A 16,869-nucleotide genomic window follows, 5' to 3' on the forward strand; every position below is an offset into this window, starting at 1 on the left:
TTTCACAAAGAGATAACGGGAACTGCAGATGCTGGAGAATCCGAGACAACAAAGAGTGGAGCTGGATGAACACAGCAGGCCAAGCAGCATCTTAGGAGCACAAAAGTTGACATTTTGGGCCTGGACCCTTCATCAGATTTTGTATCTCCGTTCCAATTTCCTTCAAACATAAGCACAAAAGCATCAAGCCAACCTGACAATTGGCAGAAATTGAAAATGAAAGGTAGCGCTCACAGAAATCGCATTGTAAAGGAATCTCAACCTTGACAGAAACAAAACAGTCCCAGTTTATCATGAATGTGTGAATTTCAAAAGTATCTTTACAAAAGGATTATGTTGCCTTGTCATTGAAAATGTTTGACATCTCTCTCCAATTGCTACTTTAAGAACATTCTATTCATGGCAGCACCTGAGAGGCGTCCTCAAAGTAAATTTGACAATAGAAACCAATATATAGGTGGAATGTTATTGTCCCTAGATCTCAGGATGTCAAGGGCAATCAGGGCTTTATAACAAGAGATTTAATAAACCTATATGTCAGTGCAAGAAGACACTCTACAGCAGCTAAAAGGGTAAAAGGAAAAGGAAGATTTTACTGAAAGATATCTGTGACAAAATAGCAATTTAAATCATTTCAGTTTTTTGATAAATTAAACTGAGCAATGCCCAACCGTGAAATAGAGCATAGGAGTATGCAGATACCAAGGTGTAGAGCTGGATGAAAGCAGCAGGCCAAGTAGCATCTTAGGAGCAGGAAAGCTAACATTTCAGGCCTAGACTCTTCATCAGAAAAAGGAGTACGCAGCATGTTTGTCAGCTTAGATTTGTTTGCATACATTTTAATTTAACACAAGCACAAAACCTATCCTTATGGACAGAATTTATCAGCTACTGAGATTTCCATTTTAATCACGGTCCAAACCTTTCGAGGTTTCAGGATGTTTGGAGGCCAGAAGTATGATTGAGGGTGTATGTTAAGACCTTGAGAAAGTCCGAATGCATGGACCGAAATGAAAATTATGAGGGAAATTTTGACTTTTAATACCCATTTCCATTGCTCTGCAGGATGCTTGAGTCAGAGATTTCAGAGATTCCGTGGTAGGTACATTGTTGAATTGTTACATGTTACATACATTAAAAGGACCCCATTCTGACCATTATGTCAGCTTTGACTCTTTGAGCATTTTGGATTAGTACCAACCTCCTGCCTTTCTTGATATTCCTCCTGCACTTTATTTCTATTTAAATAATCATCTAATTCCCCCCTGAATGCTTCAATTGAATCTATTTTCACCACATTTCCAGGTGGTTTGTTTCACACTTGGACCATTTGCAGTACAACATTTGTATTCAGCCTTCACATTTGCTTCTTTTGCAAACTACCTGGAGATTGTATGGTATGGTTCTTGCTGTTTTTTTATGAGCAGGAACCATTTCTGGCTACCTATTCTAATCAGCCTTCTGCTCTCCAAGGGAAACAAATCCACCTTCTTCATCCTTTCCTCAAAAGTGAAGTTTCTCGCCCATGGAACCATTCTCATACACCTCTTCAGCACACTATTCAATGCAGTCACATCCTTCCAAAAGTAAGGTACCTACAACTGTACACAATATTCAGTTGAGGTCTAACCTATGTTGTATGTAAGTTCAGCATAATATCCCTGTTTTTGCCCTTATAATGAAGTTGGAATGCAATATGTTTTATGAATCTGTCTGTCCATGTTTATTGAGTAATAAACAAATACAGCTCAGTTCTCTCTGCTGTGGCACATTTTTTAGAATAGTACCTTTCATTTCAAACAACTCTCCACATTTTTATACCAAACTGTATTACCTCATACTTCTCTGCATTGCACTTTATCCACCACTTCTCTGTTGACTCCACCAACTTGTCAACGTACTTTCAAAGATCAAAGCACACCAAGATCTAAATCATTTAAATATATTGGGAAATATATACTAACAATATATGTACAGTTCAAATACCGATCACTGGGGAACTACACGATAACATTTCCTTCAGCCCAAAAATGTCCATTAATCATTACTCTTTGTTTGCTATCCCTAAACCAATTTTATATCCGTGTTGCTACTCTCCATTGTGGTCCATGACCTATAACTTTCTTCATACGTCTGTTTGAAACACTAGATAAATTGTATTGAAATTCACACTGGAATTTAAGGCCAGTGTAGCTATGGAAGAGGGATTGTTCCACGTAACCTACAAAGAGGTAGGCACAGCTTGGGCACATGCGGGTACCCGTGGCCACCCCCATTGTCTGTAGGAAGTCGGAGGAATTGAAAGAGAAGTTGTTAAGGGTAAGGATGTGTTTGGCTAAGCGGCTGAGGGTGTCACTGGAGGGGGACTGGTCAGGCCTGCGGGACAGGAAGAAGCGGAGGGTCTTTAGGCCATGTGCATGAGGAATGCAGGTGTATAGGGACTGGACATTCATGGTAAAGATGAGCTGTTGGGGACTGGGGAATTGGAAGTTCTGGAGGAGGTAGAGGGCGTGGGTGGTGTCACGGACGTAGGTGGGAGTTGTTTCTTTCCTATCTTTTCTGAGCACCTTGTAACCTGGAATGTTTAACCCCCAGGCCTTTGCTTTCTTCAGCCATGCCTTCATTATAACCACAATATCATAATCCCACATGGCAATTTTTATTAAATATACCCTGTGCATTCACATCTTATTCCAACTCCACCTATTAGTCTACTACCTTCCACTTTGGAGCAATCTGCTTCTCCCAACTTTTTGTTCAACCTGGTATGAATTTTTAACATTTTCTTCAGATTTCCACATCCCTGCTTATTTAGATTATATATTCCAACTGAGCAAAACACTCCACAAGTGTGAGTCTTCTGAAGAAGAGTTCAACCCAAAATATCAACTTTCCTGCTCCCCTGATGCTGCCTGGCCCACTGTGCTTCTCCAGCTCCACACTGTGTTACCTTAGCCTCAGTCTCTCTTTTCACACACAGCCTAGGATAGCTACTTGATCACAGGTCTGACTGGCCTACATCACCAGCACCACCTCAACCAGCACCATCCAGTCCTGGAAACTAAGCACCGGAAATAGCTGAATTGGTATATCATGCAAAACCTGGATAATTACATATCTAACATCGACCTCCTCCCCATTTCAATCGACTCTGACTAATCAGTACCATCCCTTTATTTCTCTGACTATCCAGAGAACTCAAGTATGTTGTTCTCCAAGTGTGTTTGACTCCCACTCAATCACCCGAGAATACTGATACCCCAACTATTCCTACAAGAGCCCAACTAACCTCTGACACAATAACTCCCTGGCACTTCCTAGCACAATGACAGGATTGGGCAAAGTCAGCAGGGATTTAAAAAGGGGCATGATGCATGAGAAATCTATTGGAATTGTTTGAGAATATAACCATGAGAGGTAAATAGGAGGGAGCCGGTGCATGTGGGCTTACAGAAGGCATTTGATAAAGTTCCACATGAGTGATAAGGATGGACAATTCCCTCATTTGGAATTCAGGGTAGGATACTGACATAGACTGAGAACTGACTGGCAGACAAGAAACAAAGAGAAGGAATAAACAGATCATTTTGTGAGCGGGTGGCAGTGAACAGTTGGGTAGCCTGGGTTCTGCACTTGGACTCCAGCTTTCCAATGTGTAGCAAAAATATATATGAGGAAACTAAATGAAATATCTCTCAGGCAGATTATTATCTGAATGGAAACTGATTTGGAAAGGAGCAGGCTGCAAAGTGACCCAGGGATCCTTGTACACAAGTCAGTGGAAGTAAATATGCAAATGCAACAGGTGATGAAGAAGGCAAATGGTATGTTGGTCTTTAGAGTGAAAGGATTTGAGTGCAGGACCAGAGATAATGGGAACTGCAGATGCTGGAGAATCCAAGATAATAAAACATGAGGCTGGATGAACACAGCAGGCCAAGCAGCATCTCAGGAGCACAAAAGCTGACGTTTCGGGCCTAGACCCTTCAATGAAGGGTCTAGGCCCGAAACGTCAGCTTTTGTGCTCCTGAGATGCTGCTTGGCCTGCTGTGTTCATCCAGCCTCACATTTTATTATCTTGAGTGCAGGACCAGAGTGGTTTTGCTGCAATTACACAGGGCCTTGGTGAGACCACACCGAGATTATTGTTTGCAATTTTAATTTCCTTTTCTGAGGAAGGATGTTTTGGCTATGAAAGGGAGTGGAACAAAGGTTTACTAGACTGATTCCTGGGAGGCAGGACTGGTGTATGTAGACAGACTAGATTGATCTAAAGTCACAAGCATTTAGAAGGGGGAAGGGAGCCTAATAGAAATCTACAAAATTCTGCAGCGTAAATTCAGGAAGAAAGCTTCCGATGACTGGGATATCCTGTACCAGAAGTCACAGTCTAAGGATAGGGGGATGCCTTTTAGGACTGAGACGAGGAGAAATTTCTTCACTCAGAGAGTGGTGCGCATGAGAATTTTCTACCACAGAAAACAGCTGAGGCTACAACATTTAACGTGTTCAAGAAGGAGATAAATATAATTTGTGGAACTAAAGGGATCAAACAGTATGAGAGAAAGCAGGTACAGGGTATTGAGTAAGATGATCAGCAATGATCATATTGAATGGCAGAGTATGTTTGAAGGGCTGAATGGCCTACTCCTACTCCTATTTTCTACGTTTCTGATTTCACCCAAAAGATCTATGACCCACCCTGAGTACCCTTAATAAACTGACAACCCCCATTCCTGTCTACCCCTTTCACCCTGACCTGGCCTGACAACCCCTCTGAAATGGATTACCTCTTAACCAGACTTTTTCCGACCACCCATCTATCGTCCAACTCAACCATCTGGTTTATCAGTCAACCAACCCCCACCTTATTCTCTAGCCATTGGCAGCATCCTACTCACCTACATACACACTCAGTCACCCATTTACCCATTCAGTAAAGGTCAGATTGGACTTTTCAACTTGTCATGCATCAGCTTATCCTATAAAAAGGAGTGTGTGTCCTGCCTTCACCATACAACTCTCCTCCCCTCCAAACTCTACTGCAATCTATCAATCAGAGTTCCTTGAGAAATGCCATGTTACATTTTTCAGAAGGGGGTGAGACACCCTGTGAAAGAAATGGGCACAGCATTAAGTTGGGGACATTTTCAAGTGTATCTGCAATGCAACCATCATTATTGCTCCTGGGAATATTCAGGCCAATGGGCTGCTGTATCTTAAGTTATTTGGACAAAATAATTCACGAATGTTTTAGCTATCAACACTTCATCATATGCCTGAAGGTTTAAGTTAGATGAAGGAAACAGCTCTGCAACCCTTCACTGTCTCCTGGTCAAAGTTCAAGGACTCACTCTCAGCAATGTTTTAGATTTAACTACTCCATACAAACTCTACTAGTTCATGAAGGCATCTCATTAGCACATTCTCAATGGCAGTTAGGGATAAGCAATAAACACTGGCATGGCCAGTCATATCCAAGCCTGCCAAGTGAAGGAAAAGAAACAGTAAGCAACTACCTGTGATAATGGGAACTGCAGACGCTGGAGAATCCAAGATAACAAAGTGTGAAGCTGGATGAACACAGCAGGCCAAGCAGCATCTTACGAGCACAAAAGCTGATGTTTCGGGCCTTGACCCTTCATCAGAGGGTCTCTGATGAAGGGTCTCGGCCCGAAACGTCAGCTTTTGTGCTCCTGAGATGCTGCTTGACCTGCTGTGTTCATCCAGCTTCACACTTTGTTACCTAGTAAACAACTACCTATTTGGTGTGTGCTTAAACTTGCTGTTTCCTTTTCCTTTAGATGGTGAAAGTGTTGCACAATGGCCAAGTTGTACTTGCTGCTATCTCCAAGTAGTGACCAGGTAACTGGATGTTGTTTCAGTGACCTACAGCGGAATCCATTCAGGTGGAACGAAACACTAGTGGCTCAACAAAGCCTCTCATGATTTGTCTTCTGTTTAAAAAAAAAGTTGAAATACATCTCATCCCTAATGCAGGTGCCAGGAATCTTTATCTGAATTGAAAAAAATCTCCAGCTCATCATCCTGACTTCAGAGTCTGCCGAATAGTCCATTCCACTGGGAAACAACAGTGACTGATCAATGCACGACATGGAGAACCACTGTGAAATTGTATTATTCTATTGCAAAAGTATTCCTTTTGGGGATAGTATTTGTATTCAACTCTTGTTTTCTATCACTCTGAAATGTCTACCTGTGTCCTATTTAATGCTGCAATTTCAGTTCACAAGGGGCAAATCATATAAACATTTCAGGTCTTAGAAAGCAGAACGGTGTTTTGTGAAAGGCTTATTTACTGCCAGATCAGGAAAACAGAATTCCAGCCTTGGGAAACTCAGCAGTGTATATTGTTATTTGTGAGCTAAAGGGACTTGCCTTGCCAATGAAGGGGAAGAGATCCGATTAAACTGTACACACATAGGAACTGTTTAGTATTGTGGCTGGCCTTTTGATTCAGCATGGAAATGAATGAACTATTATACAATAAATCAAATTGTATGTAAAAACCTGACAATATGCTAGATTAACAAAAGTCCATGGAATGAGCTGACTGTTGCATGTAATTTTCCTTACCCAAATCTTCTTCCGTACACATTGAAAAATTTGAGAAAGCAGAAGAATCTGCAACCCTTCAAACCTGTTCCTTCCATATATGAAACACAAAAACATAGAAAATAGGGGCAGGAGTCGGCCATTTGGCCCCTCAAGCCTTCTCTGCCATTCAATATGATCCTGGCTCATCATCCTGGCTCTCTCCCATGCCCTTTGATCCCCTCACAGTCTGAAGGACTATATCTAACTCCTTTTGCATGATAACAACATCGCTGGCTAGTCCTGCATTTATTAGTTAAGAGTCAGCCACATTGCTGTGGTCTAGAGTCACAGGCCAGACCAGGCAAGGATGGGTGGTTTCCTCCCTTAAAGGACATTAGTGAACAAGATTCTTGAAAACATTCAATGTTCTGACCTCAACTGCTTTCTGTGGCAGAGAATTCCACAGACTCACTCTGTTCTGGATGAAGATATTTCTCCGTATCTCAATTCTAAATGTTTTATCACATATCCTTAGACTGTGAACACTGTATCCAGATTCCCCGATCATCAGGAACATCTTTCCTATGTTCACCCTGTTAGAAACTCACTCCAGTCTCTTCATATGTCAGTCGAGTCATCTAGAAATCAGTATGGTAAATCTTTGCTGTACTCTCTTCATAGCTAGAACCTTCTTCCTCAGATAAGGAGATCAAAAATGCACACAACAATGCAGGTGTGGCTTCATCAAGGTTTACTTAATTGCAGCAAAACTGCCCTGCTCCTGTACTCAAATCCTCTTGTTATGAAGGCCAATGTACCATTTGCCTTCTTTACTACCTGCTGCACCTGCATACTTACTTTCACTGACTGGTGTACAAGGACACCTGGGGCTTGATGCATCTCTTCCTTTCGCAGTCTATCACCATTTGGGCAGTAATCTGCCATCTTCTTTTTGCTCCCAAAGTAGATAACCTCAAACTTGTCTACATTATATTTCATTTGCCATGCATTTTCCCACTCACTCAATTCATTCAAATGACACTGAAGCATCTCTGTATCATTCTCTCAGTTTACACTCCCATCTAGTTTTGTGTCTTCGCAAATTTGGGCATATTGTGTTTAGTTCCCCCATCTAAATCATAAATCCATATTCTGAATAGCTGAGATCCAAACATAGCTGGGACCTTATCAAAAGTGTTCTGAAAAACCAAGTAAACCACATTCCCTGGCTCCCCTTTATCAACTCTATAAGTTTAAACTGTTAGGGCTAGCCATGACTGAAGAAGAATAAAATGCTGAAAGTAGTTCTCAGTTGACATAAATGGCTGGGAAAGATGTTTAGCTAAAATAGCAGCTTCCATATTCGCAGTTCAAAGTTAAGTTAAACTACAAGCTAAAGCAATTGTAACATTTATAGACGGAGTACATTGAAGGTAACAAGATTAAAATAACACACAGAGGGTCTTGTGAATGCAACCCATGGGCACTGTTAAAATAGAAGCAAATGCTGCTGCTTGTATAGAGGCATTTTGAGTGGGGACACCCTTGAGAAAAGTTGATAGAAGCCTCTACACCAGGCTGGTCCAAAGTCTACTATTGACCATGGGATAGAACGGAAAGATCTGATCCACATTTATTAAAATCCTCAGTTAATTATAACCACAGGCATGAGAAAAGGAAGGCACTAAGGGATTTAACTACATTTGTATGGACTTTCATTCTAAGGCAGATAGGAGCCCCCTTGTTATTGGCAGCGGAGTGCTTAATAACTGGCGCAGGAGCTGAAGTGTGGTATGAGATTGATTAATATGTAAAGACTCAACAAAAAGTGATAACGATGTCTGAAAATCTTGTGACTAAATGGGAAGACCCAGAATTTTCCATCAGCTGAACTTGCAGTCACATGATTAATCTGATTGGCTATGTATACAATCACTTAATAATACAGCTAAAGGCAGGCTAAAAGCAAATGTATAAATGTGTATATTTCCCTTGGTCCAGCGAATAGGCTTCTGGACTCTGAGAAGTTTGCTTCCCACTGTTGCAAAACAATAAAGTTGTTTGACAATGAAGTGCACTCAGGTGTCAAGTAATTAATTAATTAAGTCATTCCACCCCAACATATCCTTGAAAAATTCCAGTAGTTTTGTCAAGCATAATTTTCATTTCAAAAATCTATGTTGACTCTGCTGAATCCTGTCACTGTTTTCCAAGTTCACAGCAATTAAATCTTTTATAATGAATTTTCCTTCTGACTGATGTCAGGCGAACTGGTCTATAATTCTCTGTTTTCCCTCCACTGACTTGTTTAAATAACAGATTTACATGAGATGTCCTCTAATGCATACTGATCCAGAGTCTATAGAATCTTGAAAGATGACCACCAATGCATCCATTAGTTCTAGAATCACGTCCTTAAATGCTCTGTGATATAGATTATTGAGCCTAGAGTATTTATTGTCCTTTACGTTCAACTTCTTCACCACCACTTTCCTGCTAATTCGGATTTCCTTCAGCTCCACCCTCTCATGAGACCCAATGCTCTCCAACATTATTTGAAACATTATTTGTGTCCTCCTTTGTGAAGACAGAACCAAAATGTATATTTAATTAGTCAGCCATTTCTTTGTTCCCCATTATAATTTCATGTTTCTGACTATACGAGACCTACTTATGTCTCACTACTTTTTCTCTTCACATACTTATAGAAGCTTTCATCATCAGTTTGTAAGAATTTGACACACAATTATAATGGAACAGGCTGGAACATATTTCCTGTATCTCATTTTTCATCTTTTCATATACAGAGTCAATTATAATAGGCTGCATCCAAATTGTTTTACATCCTCAGGGAAGATGTGTCTCTACATGCTTCTCTGAAATATTGAATTGATTCTAAAACTAATATTCATCTGGGCATGAGTGGGGATGGATTAGTCAACTCTTGAAGAAAGATTCAGGGATAGTGACATGTGGCATTTCTGTGCCCATTTGTTTTAATTTTAGGCTTCAAAATTCCAAGATAACTGTACGTAGCCAGTACTAAATGTACAGTTCACTGCCTGTCTCAAAAAGATGCCCAAATACGTGCAGGGCTGGCACTGTTTAAAATTATTCTGCATGACTTAAAGCCAGTCCACTGCTAGAGACGCCATCATATAGTTTTAAATCAGAGAATGAGATCCCGTGACCTACCGTGTCTACACCAGCTATCAAACATCCATTTATTTGAATCCTAGTTTCCAGCACTTGGCCCTTCAACTTGTACACCATGGCATTTCAAGTGCTCATCTAACTAGTTCTTGAGGGTTCCTGTCTCTACCATCCTTACAGATAGTGATTTCTAGGTACCCACACACTCTAGGCAAAATCAGTTTTTGTCAAATTCCTTCTGAAACTCCTGCATCTACTAGCTCTTGGTTATTCTACTAAGGGTAAATGTTTCTTGCTGTCCACCCTGAATTTGCTTCTCAGAAACTAATACACCTCCTCAGCCTTCTCAGCTCTAGGATAAACAGCTCCAGCCTCTCTAGTGTCTCTTCATAGTTGAATAGCTTCAGGCCAGGTAACATCCTGGTGACTCTATTCCACACACTCTCAGGTTCAACTACATCTCTTCTATAGTATGCCATCAGAATTGCAAACAGTACTCCAGCTGTGGCCGAATTAATGTTATATGCAGCTCCAAAATATAGCCTCCTTATTGCTGCATTCAATGCCTTGACCAATAAAGGTAAATATCCCATGTGCCTCCTTACCAACCTTATGTGCCTACCGTCTGATTTTAAGGACCTGTGGACATCCACACTGAGGTCACTCTGTTCCTCTGTACTTCCTAGGGTCCTACCATTCAGCAAACAATCCCTGTTGGTATCACCCTTTGCTTTTATGAAAACATGCTGGCCCTGCAATCAAAGGTTCTGAGCACCAATTTGGTAAGATTACTAGGTTTTTTTTCTCAATAGTCTGGGAATTCAGAGCAGTGGGAATGGATATTAGGGCAGTTGCATGCTCTTTCTGTAGAATGTGGGAGGTAAGGGTCACCACTAGTGTCCCTGCTGACTACATCTGCGGGAAGTGCACCCAACTCCAGCTCCTCGAAAACCGCATTAGGGAACTGGAGCTGGAGCTGGATGAACTACGGATCATTCAGGAGGCTGAGGGGGTAATTGAGAGCAGTTACATGGAAGTGGTCACACTTCAGGTACAGGAAAAAGGTAGATGGGTTACAGTGGGGTACAGAAAGGGAACAGGCAGACAGTGCAAGGATCCCCTGTGGCTGTTCCCCTCAATAACAAATACACCATTTTGAATATTGTTGAGGGGGATGATTTACCAAGGGTAAGCCATGGGGTACAGGTCTCTGGCACAGAGTCTGTCTCTGTTGCTCAGAAGGGAAGGGGGGGAGGATCACAGAATTCCTACCGTGTGGAAAAGGCCCTTGGGCCCAACAAGACCACACCGACCCTTGGAGCATCCCACCCAGACCTATCCCCCGATAACCCTAATCTACACATCCCTGAACACTACGGGCAATTTAGCATGGCCAATCCACTTAGCCTGCACATCTTCGGACTGTGGGAGGAAACTGGAGCATCGGGAAGAAACTCATGCGGACATGGGGAGAATGTGCAAACTTTACACAGACAGTCGTGTGAGGGTGGAATTGAACCCGAGTCTCTGGTGCTGTGAGGCAGCAGTGCTAACCACTGAATCACTGTGCTGCCCCTTGTTATGATCGCTATTCCCAAAATGCACACGCACTGGAACTTTACCCACTTGGCTGCTTCATTCCCAGAATTTAGTCATTGGGGACTCCATAGTTAGGGGAACAGATAGGAGATTCTGTAGGAACAAGATAGACTCTCGGTGGGCAAGTTGCCTCCCAGGTGTGAGGGTCCATGATGTCTCGGATTGTGTTTTCAGGATCTTTAAGGCGGAGCGGGGGCAGCGCCAAGTTGTGATCCACATAGGCACCAATGACAGAGGTAGGAAAAGGGATGGGGAAGTAAAGCAGAAATTCAAGGAGCTGGTGTGGAAGCTTAGAGCTAGAACAAACAGAGTTATTATTTCTGGTTTGATGAACAGAGAACACGTGTCTACAGAAATGGTGCAGGAGGGAGGGATTCAGAAACCTGGATAGTTGGGGCTCATTCTGGGTTAAGTGGGACCTCTACAAAAGGGATGGACTACACCTGAACCAGAGGGATACCAATATCCTGGGGGGGGATATTTGCTAATGCTCTTCAGGAAGTTTTAAACTAATTCAGCAGGGGGATGAGAACCTGAATTGCAGCTCCAGTATACAGGAGGTTGAGAGTAGTGAGACCATGAATAAGGTTCCAAGGTCGCAGGAGTGTACCGGTAGGCAGGAAGGTGGGTTTGAAGTGTGTCTACTTCAACGCTATGAGCATCCGGAATAAGGTGGGTGAGCTTGCAGCATGGATTGGTACCTGGGACTTTGATGTTGTGGCCATTTCAGAGACATGGATAGAGCAGGGAGAGGAATGGTTGTTGCAGGTTCGAGGGTTTAGATGTTTCAGTAAGATCAGGGAAGGTGGTAAAAGAGGGGGAGGTGTGGCATTGTTAGCCAAGGATAGTATTACGGTGGGCAGAAAGGATGTTTGATGAGGACTCATCTACTGAGGGAGTATGGGCTGAGGTTAGAAACAGGAAAGGAGAGGTCACCCTGTTAGGAGTTTTCTATAGGCCTCTGAAAATTTCCAGAGGTGTAGAGGAAGGGATTGCAAAGATGATTCTGAATAGGAGCGAAAGTAGCAGGGTAGTTGTTATGGGGGACTTTAAAAAAATGTTTAGAGGAGAATTACCAGGATGTTGCCTGGTATGGAGGGAAGGTCTTATGATGAACGACTGAGGGACTTGAGGCTGTTTTCATTAGACAGAAGAAGGTTGAGAGATGACTTAATAGAGATATACTAGATGATCCGAAGATTAGATAGGCTGACAGTGAGAGCCTTTTTCCTCGGATGGAGATGGCTAGCACGAGGGGACATAGCTTTAAATTGAGGGGTGATAGATATAGGACAGATGTCAGAGGTAGGTTCTTCACTCAGAGAGTAGTAAGGGTGTGGAATGCCCTGCCTGCAACAGTAGTAGACTCGCCAACTTTAAAGGCATTTAAATGGTCATTGGATAAACATATGGATGATAATGCAATAATGTAGGTTAGGTAGGTTTCAGATTGGTTTCACAGATCAGCACAACTTCGAGGGCTGAAGGGCCTGTACTGCATTGTAATGTTCTATGTTCTATGTTCTATCTCATTATTAGCCTTCCAATGTTTCTGACTACACTGATGTGGGTTTATCTGTGAGCAGCTTTTCCAAGCCCACTTTGGCCAGGTCCTGTCTTATCTAATGAATATCAACTTGCCCTCAATTTGGAATCTTTATTTTTGGCCCATTGTATATAATTGTGTTCCCAGGATCAGCATTATGAGCACTGCTTTCCTTAACTCACATCAATAGCCTAGTCTTTAGTGTGCGGTGCACAATTTCAACATTTACAAATAGCCAAATATTGGAAGTCTTATGAAACACAAGGAGGATAGATGACTGATGAAGAGAACTGTGAAGCGATACATTCAGTTCGGAAGAATGAGGAGAAGTAACATAAAAAGAAGGATGCAATTTGCAATGGGATGTAGGGCTAAAGATTGTGCAGGTATAAGTATAGCGCTGATGGAAAGGGAGTCCCAGGACTTTAACCCAGTGACTGTGAAGGAATGATGATGTATTTCCAGCTCAGGGAAGTGGGAGCACTTGCAGAGGAGCTTGCAATGGTGTTGTTCCCATTCAAATGTTTTCCATGTCCTTCGAGATGGTAGTGATCACAAAGAAGCAAGCTGTTGTCAAAGGAGACTTGGTGAATTCCTACAGTGCAATTTGTAGATAGTACACGTTGGTGCTACTCTGCATCAGTTGTGGAGAAAGTGACTGTTGAATGTGGTGAATGAGGTGTAAACCATCAGTGCTATGCTGTGATTCTAGATAATCAGGATTCTGTTTATGTCATAAAGCTTTGATTTCCATATTAAAATGGGTCCATAAATTTAAACCGGTAGGTGTTCGGGTGCTGCAGTTGACCCCTTTTGAAGTAAGACGATCTGCATCACAAGTGTTAATGAGGCTGTAAGGCAAGTGAACCAATTTTGAAGCTATACCAGCCTCTAAGCTCCAGGAGATGGCTGTGTACAACGCGCTATGGAAGACTGGCTAATAATCCAAAATAATATGTGTCAGTATAAAGCAGCAGATACCATCATAATATTCTCACTTGCTCTGTGCAATCTTGTGCAATCTTTGAAGAGCAGTCATTGTTGTGCAGGAGGAAAAAGCAACTGAATCCAGAATATGCACGATTTTACAAAAGGGAAGCAGTTGCCTTTCAATAACAATGTGATTAGCCCCACAGTGCTTTCAATATATTGACTGAACCTTGCATTGCAATCACTGACTCTCTCGCAATAAAAGGCAATGTTTACAATACCACCTTACCTGTCGATCCTGCAGAAAAAATCGTTTTTGAAACAGTCACTTTGTCCTCAGAATTCTTTGCCCAGTCAACCATACCTCTCCATCCTTTCATTGGGAAATTGATATCTGTAGCCCCAATGGCTGGCCGTTTATAAATACAGATCACTGAAAAAGAAACAAGGATTAACTTTTTTTGGTAGATTGAAACTCATCCATTGGTGAAAAGTGACTGGTCAGAGACACTGTTAAATTGTGACCATTCAGGACTGTCCATGTGGAGTTTGCACATTCTCCATGTGTCTGCGTGGGTTTTGTTCAGGTGCTCCAGTCTCTGCCCACAGTCCAAAGATGAGCAGGTAAGGTGAATTGGCCATGCTAAACCGCCCATAGCGTCCAGGGATGCACAGTTTAAGTGAATTAGCCATGAGAAATGTAGGGTTACAGGAATAGGCTAGGGAAGGTGGATCTGGGAAGGATGCTCTTCAGAGCAGCAGTGTGGACTCGTAGGGGCTCTATGATTCTATGAAATAAACTGAACAAGATCAAAATCACTTTGTACCCTTTCACCACAAGATACAACAAATTAAATATCAGGGGATCTTTGAAATTCCCACTTCTGAACTTTCACATATCCTTTCTTTCATCCCTGAATTTTCAGAGCATTGAAATCATGGGGTAGATTTAATCTCAAGGGTAGAAGTTTCACTGCCAGGATTGAAAATGCACACCAAGCCCATGTAAACGGGACATTTGGAAGACCTCGATCAGTGGCAGCCAATTGAGGGGCTGTAACCCAGACTGGCATCATTGATGACAGTGGCTCACCTGTCAGTGGTGGCAACTCAATGACAATGCCAGTGTCACCAAAAGAAGTGACCACTGCTAGGTTTGCTGGAAATAAGGAGGGAACACTTCCACATTGAAGGACCCTCACAGGGCAGTTTTTGACGTAATGAAGTCCCACTCTTTGAAAAACAAAACCAAAGAACTGTAGATGCTGTAAATCTGAAACAAAAACAGAAGTTTCTGGAAAAGTTCAACAGGTCTAGCAGCATCTGTGAACAGAAATCAGAGTTAACGCTTAGGGTCCAGTGACCTTTCCTCAGATTCTTGTCCCGAATATATTTACAAAATGCCTTCGGATTTTCCTGAATGTCACCTACCAACATTTCTCATGTCCACTCTTTACGCTTCTAATTTGATTTTTAAGCAATCCCTTTCTCTTACTATCCTCCCTGAGAGCTTTGCTGTTTTATGAGAACATAGGAACACATGCTAAGCCATTCAGCCCCTGGAGTCTGTCCCACCATTTAATAAGATCCTGGCTAATCTGCTCCCTAAGTGCATATAATGTATTTTCCAAGAAACTGCTGCTCCTGATTTTGCAATTATCCCATTGTTAACAAAAATGCAGGATTTATACTTGACATCATATTAAAAGCCTTCCCATTTCATAGCTTGTCTCCAAAGCCTGGAAAAATTCTGGTGTCTGAATCAAAGAATGATTTTCAGCTTCATTCCAATTTTCTGCCCATTCCTCATACTCCTTGAATCCCTGAGAAATAAGGATTTTTTTTTTCTCTATCTCTATCTTAAGCAATTCAACTACAAAAAATTCACAGCCCTTTGGGGACAGAGAATTCCAAAGATTCAATACACTTAGACTGAAGAAGTTTCTCCACATTCCTGTTTCAAATAGTTCACATCTTATACTGAGACTGTGCTCCCATGTTATTGCTGCGTTCGCTAAATGAGGAAACAAACTTGCTGCCTACTTTATCATACTCCTTTGGAATACGAAGATACAAACAAGGAACAAGAGTAGACCATTTGGCCCTTCAAGTTTGCTCCACCATTCAACATGATGGAGCTGATCTAGTTTTACCCTCACCTCTACATTTCGACATACCTCTTGGAATCTTTCATCCCCTTGGTAATCAAGACTACACCAATGCCTGCCTTAGCAATATCTGAAGATTCTACACCCAATAAGCTTTGAGGAAGGGAATTCCAAAGATTCTCAACCCTCTGAGAGATTTTTTTTCCTTATGTCTGTCTTAAATGGATGATACCTTATTTCCAAATCAGACACCTAGTTCTAGACTACTGTATGTTGCAAGAAGACCACCTCTCTTCTAAATTCAATTTCATCAGCCTCACTGAACACAGACTGGTTCAGTATCTGAGGAATCACAAATGGTATTGCACATTATGTCATCATCAACAAACATTCCTACTTCTGACCTTCTAATGGAGCCAAGTTCATTGATGAATTAACTGAAGATGGTTGGGCCGAGGACACTACCCTTAGGAACTTATGAAGAAAAGGGCTGTAGTTGGCCAAACTTCAACATCCCCAACCACCTTCTTATGTGCCAGGTATGACTCCAAGCAGTGGAGAGTTTGACCCCCGTTTTCCATTGATTCCAGTGTGGCGATGGCTCTTTGACGCCATAATCAGTCAAATGCAAACTTGATGTTTCGGGCTGTCACTCTTACCTCACCTCTGGAATTCAACTCTTTTGTTAATGCGTGAACCAAGATTGTAATGAGAGCTGAGTGGCCCTGGTGGAACCCAAACAAGGTGCCACTGAGAAGGTTGTTGTTAAGCAGGTCACATTGTCGATGATACTTTCCATCACTTTCCTGATGGTTGAGAGTAGACTGACAGGGCGGTAATTGGCTAGCATTTATTGCCCATCCTTAGTTGCCCTCAAGAAGGTGGTGGTGAGCAATCTTGAATTGCTGCAGTCCACCTGTTGTGGGTTGACCTACAATGTGATTAGGGAGGGAATTCCAGGATTTTGACCCAGCG

At 42.0% G+C, this 16,869-nt stretch overlaps 1 protein-coding gene across 14 annotated transcripts in view; it reads right to left on the reverse strand.

Moving 5' to 3' along the window:
- adgrb1a (adhesion G protein-coupled receptor B1a) overlaps positions 1-16,869 on the reverse strand; it is a 572,033-nt gene that overhangs the window by 270,586 nt on the left and 284,578 nt on the right. For all 14 annotated transcript variants that reach the window (XM_048528814.2, XM_059646190.1, XM_059646188.1 and 11 more), the window contains one exon: positions 14,076-14,219. In XM_048528814.2, the coding sequence (XP_048384771.1) occupies positions 14,076-14,219 (144 nt within the window). The remainder of the gene's footprint in view (positions 1-14,075; positions 14,220-16,869) is intronic.

This window comes from Stegostoma tigrinum, chromosome 5 (assembly GCF_030684315.1).
Source record: "Stegostoma tigrinum isolate sSteTig4 chromosome 5, sSteTig4.hap1, whole genome shotgun sequence".
Lineage (NCBI taxonomy): Eukaryota > Metazoa > Chordata > Chondrichthyes > Orectolobiformes > Stegostomatidae > Stegostoma > Stegostoma tigrinum.